The 12,682-nt window shown below is 41.1% G+C and overlaps 1 protein-coding gene across 1 annotated transcript in view; it reads right to left on the bottom strand.

The window, feature by feature from the left end:
• PCNX2 (pecanex homolog 2 (Drosophila)) overlaps positions 1–6,615 on the bottom strand; it is a 258,890-nt gene extending 252,275 nt beyond the window's left edge. The window contains 2 exon segments of the mRNA XM_019549852.1: positions 75–280; positions 6,418–6,615. Coding sequence (XP_019405397.1) covers positions 75–280; positions 6,418–6,570 — 359 coding nt within the window. The 5' untranslated portion in view covers positions 6,571–6,615.
• Positions 6,616–12,682: the final 6,067 nt, after the last annotated feature.

The raw sequence follows: 12,682 nt of genomic DNA, 5'->3' as shown, positions 1-12,682 counted from the left end.
AAAAGTCTGCTATGCAGGACTGGGACATGGACTTGTCATTGTTATAGAACAGCTCTGCATAATAAAAAACTTACCGAAGAGTAGAGCGCTGACCTACATTTTCTGTTGTGGCCTCTTTATCTTTACTTTGTCTTCCATTCTTTCTTGAGATCCTTTGTTGAATTACTTCTCCTTTATCAAACATCACATGCAGACGATAACTGATCACCTTTATTATCGTGAAGAACACAGTCACAGAACTGCAGTATATAAAAACTGTTACTGCATTTGGTGGGAAAGCCTAAGGAAAGAAATGAGAGAGAGTGTTAATGATACTAACTTATCACAAGAAGATATTATTACTTACTCACAATGTCGGGGGGAAGGGGGGTTACCCTTAATTTCTTATTGCCTGAAACAATTAACATTGTAAAATTTTCCCATCACTTGAATTATGGCTGCATTTCTTGTTTTTTATTTCATCTCAGTTGAAGCTTTATGGAGTATTTAGATTTCAAACTTGGATATCAGATGTACTTTTGATCGATTATGAAAATTACTTGATCAAAAATCAATAAAAAATTATTACAATAATTATTTTGAGACCTCTTAAAACATCTTCCCCTCCAACCATGGGCTGGCAATAGGTGAAAGAAGTGTATATAGTAGGTGCATCTACACATGCCATTAAAACGATGTAATAAACTCCAGCACAGTTTAGGCTGGAGTCAGCTGCTCCCAAGCACAGCATCTGTACATGTGTCCAGGACCACAGCAGTTTGAGCTGGGGCAGAGCAGCACGGCTGGCAGGGCATCCAGGGGGTCAGTTCTGGGCTCCAGGTGGGAGCATTGGGTGGCAGAGGAGCTAGCTCAGGCACAAGGGTGTTACAGTGCAGAACTAAGTGACAGGCAGCCCTTGCACTTTAGCAGTCTTGTGCCGCAGCCAGACCATCACCATCTACAAATGTATTTCAGCACATATAATTACACAAATGTAGAATAGTACTATCCTCCTATGGCAGAGTTAATTCATTTACTGTACCCTAATACTGGTGCACATGTAAACAGTGATATTTTACTGTAGAGCTAATTAATAAACTAAAGCCCCTGTGTAGATGCACCCGCTGTGTGTTTGTTTAGGAACATACACACAGACATAGAATCAGGAGAACATTTTTAATCTATAAAAAAATAATAAGAAACTACTGTCAATCTCATCCCAATTAATAACAAGAATTTAACAAAAAAACCATTTAAGCTTGATCTTCCATCACTAAGACTGCTGGTTTTGCACAAGTGTCTTTATTGGTGTACAACGGAGTATTAAACAAATAATCTGAACTTCTAAAAGAGAAAGGGACAAAGTCCATTTTGTGAAGTAGCTTTGTTTTTCTCTTTGTTTTTTTAAAGCTTTGCTTAAATGCTAACTTGCAAATGTTAATGACCAGCAACAGCTCTCCTAATAATTAAAATGAGTTAGCAGGAATTCAGCTATCCTTAGAAAGTCCCTTCAAATGATAGAAACCAGAGACATGCAACATTTTACTGATTAAAACCATGTCTTGTACAAAGAGAAGTGGGCAGATAGATCCCTCCAGTTCTCTTTGAAGGATCAAAGCCTTGATTATTATATTAACTGAGTTTTTTTCTGTATTTAGTCACATTTGCCTAAAAGATTTAAAATTTGAAATCAGGCATTTTTCAGATAAACTTTACTGTGCCACTGCACAACTTAGAGAGAGGGGTTCTACTACAGAAAGGTCTGATGAAAGCATAGTGAACTCAATGGACAGATTCTAACTGTAATGGGTTTTGGACTGTTCCCTAAATGTTGTATTTTGATGGTCACCACTCCAGGGTCACTTGCATGCAAAACAGATTTCAAGAGAAGTCTTGCTTTACTTCATGGTGCATTTCAAGCAGGGAATTTGGCATTTCTAAAGGACAGGTGTAGCTAGCAATATGTCTGTAGGTATAGGCATAAGTGCATAAATTAGAATATATTTATTTTCATTTTTTGTTCAGATCTAAACAGACCACAAACCACTATGTTTATCTTGATCTTGAAGTTTAATATATTTGATCACTTCCACTTCTTTGTTGCTTGTACGAAAGTAGGAATTATTATTCTTGATCCAAAATCAGGTGAGTGCAGCTGTAAGTATACATGCAAGATTTTCATGGGAAAGAAAAATTTTGTCTCATTTTTTATGATTCATTAATAAAAAGTATTACAGAAGAGTGGACAGTTTAGGTATTTACAGTAATGGGTTTGTTACCTGAATATAGGTACACTGCATCTCAACTCAAAAGTACTAATTAAAAGTACTCAAGTACACAGTTGACTTCAAACATGCAAGGAGTTCCACTGAAGCTGAAAGGATGACTCACATTACAAAAGTTAAGCATGCACTTATGTACTTTATTGGGTTGGAGCCTTCCCTGCCCCCAACTCTCCCACCAAGGCCAATATCAGCTTGTAGAATAGAGAAAGGAAAACAATTGGTCGTCAATGGTAGTTACAGTTTATTTTATGATTAAACATAAATGTTCAAAAGATGTATTTTAATATTACAAGGTTTTGTACACAATGTTAAGTGCTAAATAGTCTCTAGGAATGTGTTTGAAAGAAACCACTCTATATCACAATGTAGGGATTCCCTACAGGCACCTGCTAGGTACTCCCAGGTGATAAGTGGCTGTTAGAGAACACCTTACAATATCCAAGTACAGTGCATCAATAATTTTGCAGAAGCAAACATGCATAAACCTTGTGTACCCCTTCACTTGTGGTCTTCTGATGAGCCAAACAGATTAGTATATTAATAGAAAGTAGTGATCTTACATTGCATCTCTACACTTTTACAGTGCTTCCAGGCATCACTAAATACTCAAAATGCTAAATGTCAGTGTCCTTCAGGCTTCTATTGAAGGATGGTTTCTATTGATATTACAGAGGTATTTCTTACTAGAAAGATATTTCACCTTGTAAGAAAACATCACAGCTTGAAAATTAGAAAGAAGAATTAAAGCTGGTTTATCTATTGATGTGTTACCAGATAAAAACAACTAAATTCCAAATACACCTACATACAATTAACTGGCAAGAAAAAAGAGAGCTAGAGATACTGCGAAGATAAACATTTGATTTTGAAGTTTATGTATCCTGAGTGATGAACACTTGACAATCCAATTTAATCACCTGGGAAAACACATGGAAAATAAAACTGCTTGAGTAAGAATAAGCTCAAATGTCACATCTAGATTTATCACATCATAATGTAATTTGTGTACCTAAAGCAAAAGAAGCAATGAGTTTTTCAATCAGTAAATTCAGGGAATCCTTCTGTTTAAAATGAGGCAGAAAAAACAATCACTAAAACCACAAATAGTGACTCACCAAAATCTGGGCATGCATTGTCTTGTAACTTGTGAAATAAACTACGTCACAAGCAGACATGAATTCATCTCTTGTTTTCAACAGGATTACTTGGGGGGAAGAAATTTGGCCAAATGGCTTTGTAAAAGAAGCAACAGTATTCTCTCAGAAAAAAAAGTAGATTGGATCAGGATATGGATTATAAATTAGTTCTTTTAATTAATTCACCTAATCTCTTTTCAGACCAGTGCAATAAAACAAGTTACAGGACATATAACAGTTTTGGAGTTCTGATGATAATTTCAATTATGTCCCAAATATTTATTCAAAGCACATTTTTAATTTATCATAAAGATTAGAAACAGACAATAATGAACCTGGTGAAGAAAGAGAACCACAGGTGTGGGTATTTTTTGATAACAAAACCATTAATGGCAAAAAGTGCTAGAGACAAAAATGTTTAGTCTGTACCACTGATTCAGCCTACATAGCACAAGCTTCCCCATGCTGTTTTTGTTTCAGTTTTTATATGCCTCATCTAAAACTTGTCAGAAAAATTCTGATTTTTGGTCAAAATCTGCCCTTTCAATCAACATCCAAACAGATGTTATGATTTCAAAAGTTTTGATTAAGACAAACTGGAACAAAGGAAAATAAAAATCAAGCATTTTTTTCTTTATCCTGGCAAGAGATGTGTGTATAATCTGTGTATTATACATGTGTGTATAATCTGAATACTGCATTAAAAAATTATAAAAAAGATTCCCAGAGTAAAAAAATTGCTTAAAAAAGTTAAAGTTTCCAAGTTCCAATAATTTGGCTATTTCTGATATCATTTTCAAAAGCGAAGCACTTAAAAGAAAATAAAAGACTTAAAGACACAATTATTCTTAATCAGCCTGCCTACTACATGCAATATTCTTATCCAGGATAAGAAAGGCCAATTGTGGTATGTTAGCCTGAAAACACAGGCTCTGCATCTGACAAGATGATTCATCAGAAAATCAGCCAGCCTGCAGAAAGCAAGGCTTGCTGAAGCAATGAAGAAGGAACTCAGGAAGTATAAAGTTTGTGTACAAATTTAATCTTCTCCACCTTCATCTTAATGATTCCCACTTTCTGATCTCTGTTTTATCCCTCAGTTTTGGGGCTTGATGGTCTTTTAAACTCCCACTGCCTCTCCCATAAGTTACTAGTTCTAAAATCTTCCAGGAAACTGTATTTCCTGTATATGCGTCTCTATGTACACCTAGGGAAAAGGGGAAAAAAGATTGTTTTTGTTTGTTTACTGCAGGTCACATTGCATGTCTACAGTTATGCTTTAATGTGCAGTAGCCTATTTTACTGTGCATTGAAGTGTTGTGTAAGAAATCATGCAAATACGCTAATAAATGCTCAAAAATGCTCATAAAATAAGCTACTGCACATTAAGTGTCCCAAAAAGTGTGTGCTTTTGCTACTGCACATTAGGGCAGCCTAATGCACATTTATTTAGTACCTCACATTGTAGGTAATAAATTTAATGTGCATTAGGAAAAGCGCATTAATGAATGTGTAGATGTCCCCACACTCTGATGGGTGCTCATTTACAACAGCAACCTAAAGCTCTTACGGCCTTGGAAATTAGCATGACATACTCAAAAAAAGCATGGTGTGTTGTTACTTTAACTGGAGTCCATGAGCATCCAGGGGAACCCAATGAGTAGGACATATAACGTGATATCCAGAACTGATCATTTGCCTCTTCAATGTACCTTAGAAGGACACAAAGTGGTTCTGAAAAATCAAGCCAATAGGCTCTGAGATATAGCAGTAAGGAAGAACAGTGTTTAATGTGGAATTTTCTTTATTAAAAAAAAATGCTGTAGATTTAAGGAATCCATGACCATAATGCCAAAATAAATGCTAATAGTGTAAAGTCAGGAGCTAGATATTAGGTAATAAATCACTAAATTCACACACTAGCTAACAAAATGCCCCCTTCCAAACCCACTTTTTGAGTCCTAAATACCAGTGTTATAGACCACTGAAACTAGATTAAACATTTAATATTTTTCAAGTTTAGCCAACAGAATGCAAATTTGAGTTAAGAAGATATGTCGTAATTTGTGGTGTAGCCAGTGAAATTTAGCATCCATCATATCTGCATACATTTGGGATTTTGTATTCCGTTTACTTATCTATCCTTTTCAGAATGCCAAACTAGTGTTTACTTAAAACAAGGGTGTTTTAAGGGAAAATCTGTAGACAGATGTAGATGTTGATTCACAAAAAATTCTAGGAGACAACCCTGCCACCTTTATATGAATAGCACAGTGACTTCAATAGGATTTGTGGTTCTGGGCCTTACAATAGCGCTTAACCTTCAGGGAAATTTTAAATGTGTGTGGGTGAGTGATAGGTCAGTCTGAAACAGATTTTTAGGCAGCTTCCTGTCCGTATTGTGTGTTTACACATGGTTTATGTTGCATCCATGATGCTATACAAAAGTGAAACAGATTGGCCCCAGGCGTTACCTAGTGTCAATTAAGCTGTTAATGTCCCTCCCGGCAGAATAACTTGATCATTAGGCCAAAAGGCCATCCAGTACTTCAGGATAAAACAGGAAAGTTTTGCCAGGAAAATGAGAAAAGCCAGCGGGAGGATGGGCCTTGAAATGACACTGCCTCAACTACAGCCGCAAATGCCGACTCCTTTTATTTATTCCTCTTTGGCCATGGCAGGGAACCCATTCTGCTCACTCCCTTCAGCAAGAGGAAGAGCAAAACAGACAGTTTCACTCGCAGAGGAATTGGGACTGCCCATCAAGGAAGAAATTAATGCAGCAAAGGGGAAGGAGGGGGAGAGAAGTGGGGTGGAAAGTTGTTGTTTTGTGTTTTTTTTTAAAGGCACGAAGGGAACAACCTCCTGATTAAACGGGGGTCACGTGAACGTCTCCCCTTCCCCCTAATTTCCACCCCTCTCCCCTGCCCGCAGACCCAATTCCCCGACCTGGTCCTGGACCCCCATACAGACACTGCCCTCTGTGCCCTGGCAGAGCCCCCCTCCGCCCCGCTCACCAGGTGCAGCGCCAGTGGCAGCATCAGCAAGAAGAGCCACAGATAGAGGTGGCAGCTGTTGGTGAAGGTGCTGTGCTCCGGGTCGTGGTACCAGCCGCCGGTCAGCGCCGCCCATACGCCCTGCCGCAGCAGCTGCACCGCCTGGGACACCATCGCCGCCCTCACCCGGCCCCAAAGATGCTGCGCCCGGCGCCCGCGCTGCCATGCGGGCGGGATGCTGCAAGGATTCTCCCATCATGCCCCGCGCCGCCTGGGAGGATGCCGCCCCCAGCCCTGCCGGCGCCTGCTCCCTGCTGCCGCCGCGCTGGCCCGTCCCCCCGACCCTGCTCCGGGGGAGAAGGGTGCCCGGCGCCCGACGCAGCACCCCCAGCCCGCGGCCTCCGCCTTTCAAACAGCACTGCTTCTCGTGCGGGAGAATAACAAAAAGGCATCAGGCCTCTTGGAGAAGTCCTAGCAAGTAGCTTCCACGTTCCTTCACCTGAGGTTACGCAAATTGGAAGAATACACCAGTTCAGTGGACCTGTTTTTTTTTTATGGGGTTTATTTGAAAAAGTGACCCCTTAGTTTCAGAAAGGAAGTATCCACGGAGTGGGGGACAAAGGCAGCAGTGTTCCTGCTTAGCTCACAAGTAAGAAAGAAGGGGAAAAGTTGAACTAAAAGGCTACTAATACGAAGTGGAGACCAGGAAGTTCTGTTTTCTGCAGGAAGAAGGGAAAAAATTGAACTAAAAGGCTACTAATATGAAGCAGAGAGTAGTAGGTCCTCTTTTCTGCAGCTAAGAAGGTGCAGAGCTTGCTGCTGTGGTTTCCAAACTCCAGTCAAGATCTAAAAAGTGTTGCGTTATCTGCCAGAGGCGAGGATTTCTTAGGGAGATCTCTTTTGAGATGGGGGAGAGTTAGACCAGGTGTCAAATGCAAGGCACTCTTCATCCATGTCTTGCACTCAAAAGCTGGGATATCTCTTACTGGTCCCACTGTATAGGTGGGGTAGAGTTAGACAAGGTTCCGCATGTAGGATATTCTTCATCAGTGTCTTGCATTGGAAAATTTGTCTAGCTCTACCGGGGCCGATGCGCTCGCCTGCAGAACCAGGAGTCAGAACCACATACCAAAACACAAATCAAGCTACGCTAATATTAAACAGTCTTCAGACTATTGCTGCAAATAGACTAATATTGGGCCCTGTCAGCTTTTTCAGCCAGTCAGGTAGTAGACAGATACAGTCAACTTGATACATCCCAACTGAAAAATCAGACCAGGTGAGTTGATAATTAAGGTTTCTGGCTGTGTCATTATTGTCTTTTTTTTGTCTAGAATTAGGAAGTGGAGGCCTTGTTGAAGCTTCTAATGCATATAGGATATATTGCAAGTTTGTAACTGGTTAGTCTGGCTTCACCAATGACTCAAGTCTTCTCTAGTGGCCTGCCCAGGGAAGCGATGCGTATAGCCAAGGATGACATGAAAGAACAAAGAATCACTTTTCTTCTACATGCTCTTTCCTTGATGATTTCCCATTTGTTCTGTCAGAAGGACTACCTTCCTGTTGTGCCCCTTGGATGTATCTAAATAACCAGCACAGTTACTATAGTCCAGTCTACTTACAGTAGATGATTTATAGACCTCACTGTAACAGGTTGTGTGTCTGAGGAACTGCAGACCAGCTGCAGGCAGCAAGAAATTGCTGGCTGCATGGGAGCACTGGGCCAGCTGAGGAGGATAATTGGCTGGCCCCGAAGAAGTTAAAAGGCTCCCAGGGAAGAATGCTGAGAGAATGAGTGTGCACTACCAGTAGAGGTGGTAACATTGTGCCACAGTGCTCCCTTTGGGGTCTGGGAAATGACCCTAGGGCTGAAGGTAACTGTTTTATTGTTTGTGTATGTATTTGATATATGACTTATGCTGTGTCCTGTGGGACAATTTCACGCCCCAGGCAGTATAAACCATAAATCAAATGTGTGCACAAACTATAAAACAGTTACCTCTAGCTCTGGGGTCTTTTCTAAGACCCCAAAGGAGTCACCTGGATTGGGGTGCAGCCTCTAGCCTAGTCTACCTTCTTCCTCTCCTCTCTGTGTCTCTTTCTCAGCTCTGTTCACTTTCAGTGGAAAGCTTTTTCATTGACTGATGCTTGATTTTTGCAAAACCAGCAAGCTTGGCCACAGATCTTCCAGAAATATGAAAAATAGGATGTAAAAGGCCTTTGCAGGAAGGTTATGATGTAAGTCTTCCGGCTGAGGTAATGGACATGAAATCTACAATCACCAAAAATAATCGTTTATAAAAATATCTAATGATCACATTCTCTCTCCATGTGTGCATTCTTCTCATGCAATGACTTGGATGTTCTCAGAATTGTTCAAATATCCTGGACTGCTTACTGGCAAAGAACTGGGTGACCATATAAAATGGTAATTTGTTCTATTGCCATTTGACCTTAAAACAAAACTTGCTGTTATGCTTTATCAGAATAAACTCTATTTGTAGTTCCAGAATTAAAAATTTTGTAGGTGCAGCTAAAATTTGGGATTGCATTCCTCATACTGGTAAAGGCAGGGAAAGAGTTTCTGTCTGGAATGCTGTAGATACAAAGGTTTGAATTATGTCAATGACTCAAGCTGAGGATCTGTATGGTTCCACATCATGATATTTAACTGGGTCTTTTTTAAGCTTTGCTTCCTAAAGAAAAATAGATATTACATTTATAAATTAGATTAAAAGTACATCAAGGTTGCACATTCAAGCATCCAGAAATTAGGAAGTGCTAAAAGTAGTTTCCCATACAAACAATTCTCTTGTGCCTTTGCATTATATTTTTATGTTTAATTAAAGTCCTTTTTGTCCTATGGTGATTTTTTGCCTCATTTAGTACAAAAGATGTACTGTGTTCAAAGAATGAATTAGAGTGATAAAGTGAGGATGGTTGTTTTCTGTAGGACCCTTGCTTCATTTGTTGCAAATGGGAAGATGTAGAAGGTTTATGGAAGCTGAATGCTAGGATAGTATGAATTTTAACTTGGCCTGTACCACAGAGTTGCTATCTGAGACTAGATAAATCATGGCTGGCCATTAATTGTTTGTTTTTTCATTTTCTAGGTGCCAACAAAAGAAATTTGGTGTCAAATTTGTAGGAATGCTGATAATTCACAACTGTAACTAAAGTCAATAAGAGTTGTGTTTTGAACCTGCAAACCGCTCTAAAAATGCTGAGGGGTTTGGAAAATCATGTTTTAGTTGTCTCAAACAGGGCACCTAAAGATAATGGATATTTTTATAATTTTGGCTTTCATGTACTTGTGAATCAGCTGCACAGCTGAAAAATGGGGGCAATAATGCTAGGTAAACTTAGAGAGGTGTGCAAAGATACATTCAGTAAAGTTTATAAAACACTCAGATATGACAGTAACGGGACCATGCATTCAGTCCATGGTTGCAGAGTGGCATTAAACAAGGCCTGGAACAATATACTGAAAAACAAGAAATACTGAACTATTGATCAGCAACTAAATTAGACAGAGGTCCTATGGAAAGAAGATTGATATTGATGTAAAGATTATATCATACTGCGCATGCACAAGAGGCCAAACTGTGGTTGCAAAGGAAGCTTTAATTTAGGCATTTCCTAATTTTTTTCTGGGGACATATTCCATGACATTTATCCTGGGAAAATGGTTCTAGTATAGCTGGAATAAAGTGATAACCAGAAGAGGTTTTGAAATTGTCAGCTAGGAATCTCCATAAGTATGCTTGCTGTGATTGCAATGTGGACATACAATATTATAGTCCAATGTTAATTTGGCATTGCTGATAAAGCATGTGGGCACTGCTTTTATTTTAGAGAAGGCTATAATGAAGAGAGCAGGAAATTTCACTTTGTGAGTAGTCTGTTCTGTTTGATTAAAGAAAAAATCCACTAGAGGGTGCCATGGGAAAATGTACATTTAATAGAGGTGCACCAACATATTGGTCTGATATCAGATCGGCACCTATATAAAGAAAATTGATCATATTGGAAATCATCCTGATGTGGCTGATAACTTGGTCAATAAATGCCCTTGCGTATGCATAGCCACAGCGTAACATGTAGGTAGCTAGAAGCACAGCCTGGCAGCTTGGAGAGCTGCGTGCAGCTGGTAAGTCTGTGGTGGAAGGGGAGGGAGTGGGGGTGGGGGGATAGATCAAGGCCTCCACAATGAGGGAGGAGTGGGGCTGGGGCTGGGACGAGTGCTGCCTAGCCAGGGTGGAGCAGGCGTGGGATGGAGTCATGGCTCATAAGGGGAGTGCAAGGGGGGAAGGGGAGGAATGGTGGCTCCTGCCACTGCATGCCTCTCATCCAAGAGCTGCTGGTCTGGTGCTCACCTGCTCATCTGGTGGCTCCCGCTGCTGTTCGCACCGCTCATCCTGGAAGACATGGGGGTGGGGCCTGTGCACCCGAATCTGTGCAGGGCAAGGCAGGGCAGCGCAGGGCAAGCTGGGTCCAGGGCTATGCAGAGCTCTTTGTCAAAATGAAACAATGGCATTTTGCACAGCCCTACTGGGCATGTGGTACAACAGTGGAACAGAGGAGCAGGTGCATGGTGCAGTCCAGGGGAGCCAGTGGCTCAACCTGGTATGGCCTATGAGTGTACAGTCCCTGCTGGTACACCACATCCCTGTACAAAACCTTCTACCCCCTTCACTGCACTGTGAGCCCATGGAGCTCGTGGGGCATTCAGTCCCCAGCCATTTGGAAGCTGGACAACCCTGACCTGAGTAATATATAAAACCTTTCTCCGTTCTGTAGCCAGTACCTCATTTGACGTAAGAAACATTACACAATTTATCAGTTCCTGTGGATTCTTTTAGATAACAGGTAAAGGTCAGTGCAGCATTTGTTTGTGTGCCTGAACACTTATATTACAACATATTTTACAGCTTTTCTAATACTGGGCAAATATGCAGATAAGGGAAATATTTATCATTACTCCACAAGTGACTTTGAGGCTTTCCTTTATATTAAAAGACAGAGGATGAGACACGAGAAAACCATACTGGATCCTTGATAATTTGTCTGCTTTTAAAAAGTACTTCACTAAAACATATCCTGTACACCTTTTTTTGGCTTTTTATCCATACAACTATAATTTGAGACAGCAGAAAACAAGAGGAGCATATGAATTATGGACTTTATGCTTTTTAAAAGGTTTGGCTGATGGCATATACTAGATAATACAGCATGTTGTTCTAGCCTCACAATTCATAGTTGCAATTTTTGTTCTGTTTAAAGATCTATAGTACTTTGGATCTAAATTACCCTTGGGGAGAGCCGGTTGGACAAGAGAGAAATAGTCATTCCATCTAAGCAGTGAGATCCCAACCATCTAGGCAGAAGGTCCAGGAGGTCTCCCAAACTCCTGGCAAGGATGACTCTGATGCAGATAAGCTAAGAGGGCTCCACCTGCCAGCACTTACACTAGGAAATCCCAAACTCCCACAGCCAGGGGAGGTACCCCCGGGGCTGCATTAACTCCTGATCAGGTTTCCTCACACAGGCAGTGCATCTGTTACTTGTTCCTCTTCCCACCTCAAGTGCTCCTTTGTATTGAAACAGATTATACAGATGCAGATTGCCTGGCTTTGGGAACTGCTGATATGCCCTTCCTTACCAGGCACCAAAACAGGAAGGTTCACATCTGGGTAGCGCCTTCTCTGCATAAGGCTCCGCACAGGGCAGTCTGATGCAAAGGAGTCAAGGTTACAGCTGTCTGTGAAGATCCCCTCGAGCAACCCACGCACTCCTTTCCTTCCTGGGAGGGCAGTAGGTTTGCAGAATAAGCCCCTTTTCCTAAACAAGTAGGTTGGGTGGACTCAACCACTTGACAATACTCCACCTAGGTGAGGCAGGGGAAAGTCTTGCTGAGCTTCTTCAGTAGGAACCCTAAGGAGCAGGTTCAAAGATTTCAAGAGATTTGAGTAAAACTGTAAACCTCACATTAATGGAGTTGGGAGGTGCTAGCAATGCTCTCTGTTACATCCAGCCCACATAGGTTGGCCACCAGGTCACACCTATAACCCTGTGAGTTATTTTAATGAGCTCCTGTTCCCAAATGATGCTTCTGTAAGGTTCTTCAGTATTAGCTCCTCTTCAAGGGAAATCCAGGTGTCCATGTCCACCTCCCTTTCCCCGACCCCAGCGCCCCCAGCCTTTCCTTCCCCTCCTGCCTCCCACTCCAGCAGCGCCTCCCTCACACACACAAGGGGGAGCCCCCACCGCACCACAGCTGCAGTAC

This window comes from Crocodylus porosus, unplaced genomic scaffold, assembly GCF_001723895.1.
Source record: "Crocodylus porosus isolate Cpor-Errol unplaced genomic scaffold, CroPor_comp1, whole genome shotgun sequence".
Classification (NCBI taxonomy): Eukaryota; Metazoa; Chordata; order Crocodylia; family Crocodylidae; genus Crocodylus; species Crocodylus porosus.
The sequence above is the reverse complement of the archived record's forward strand: the minus strand, read 5'-3'. Positions and strand labels throughout refer to the sequence as shown.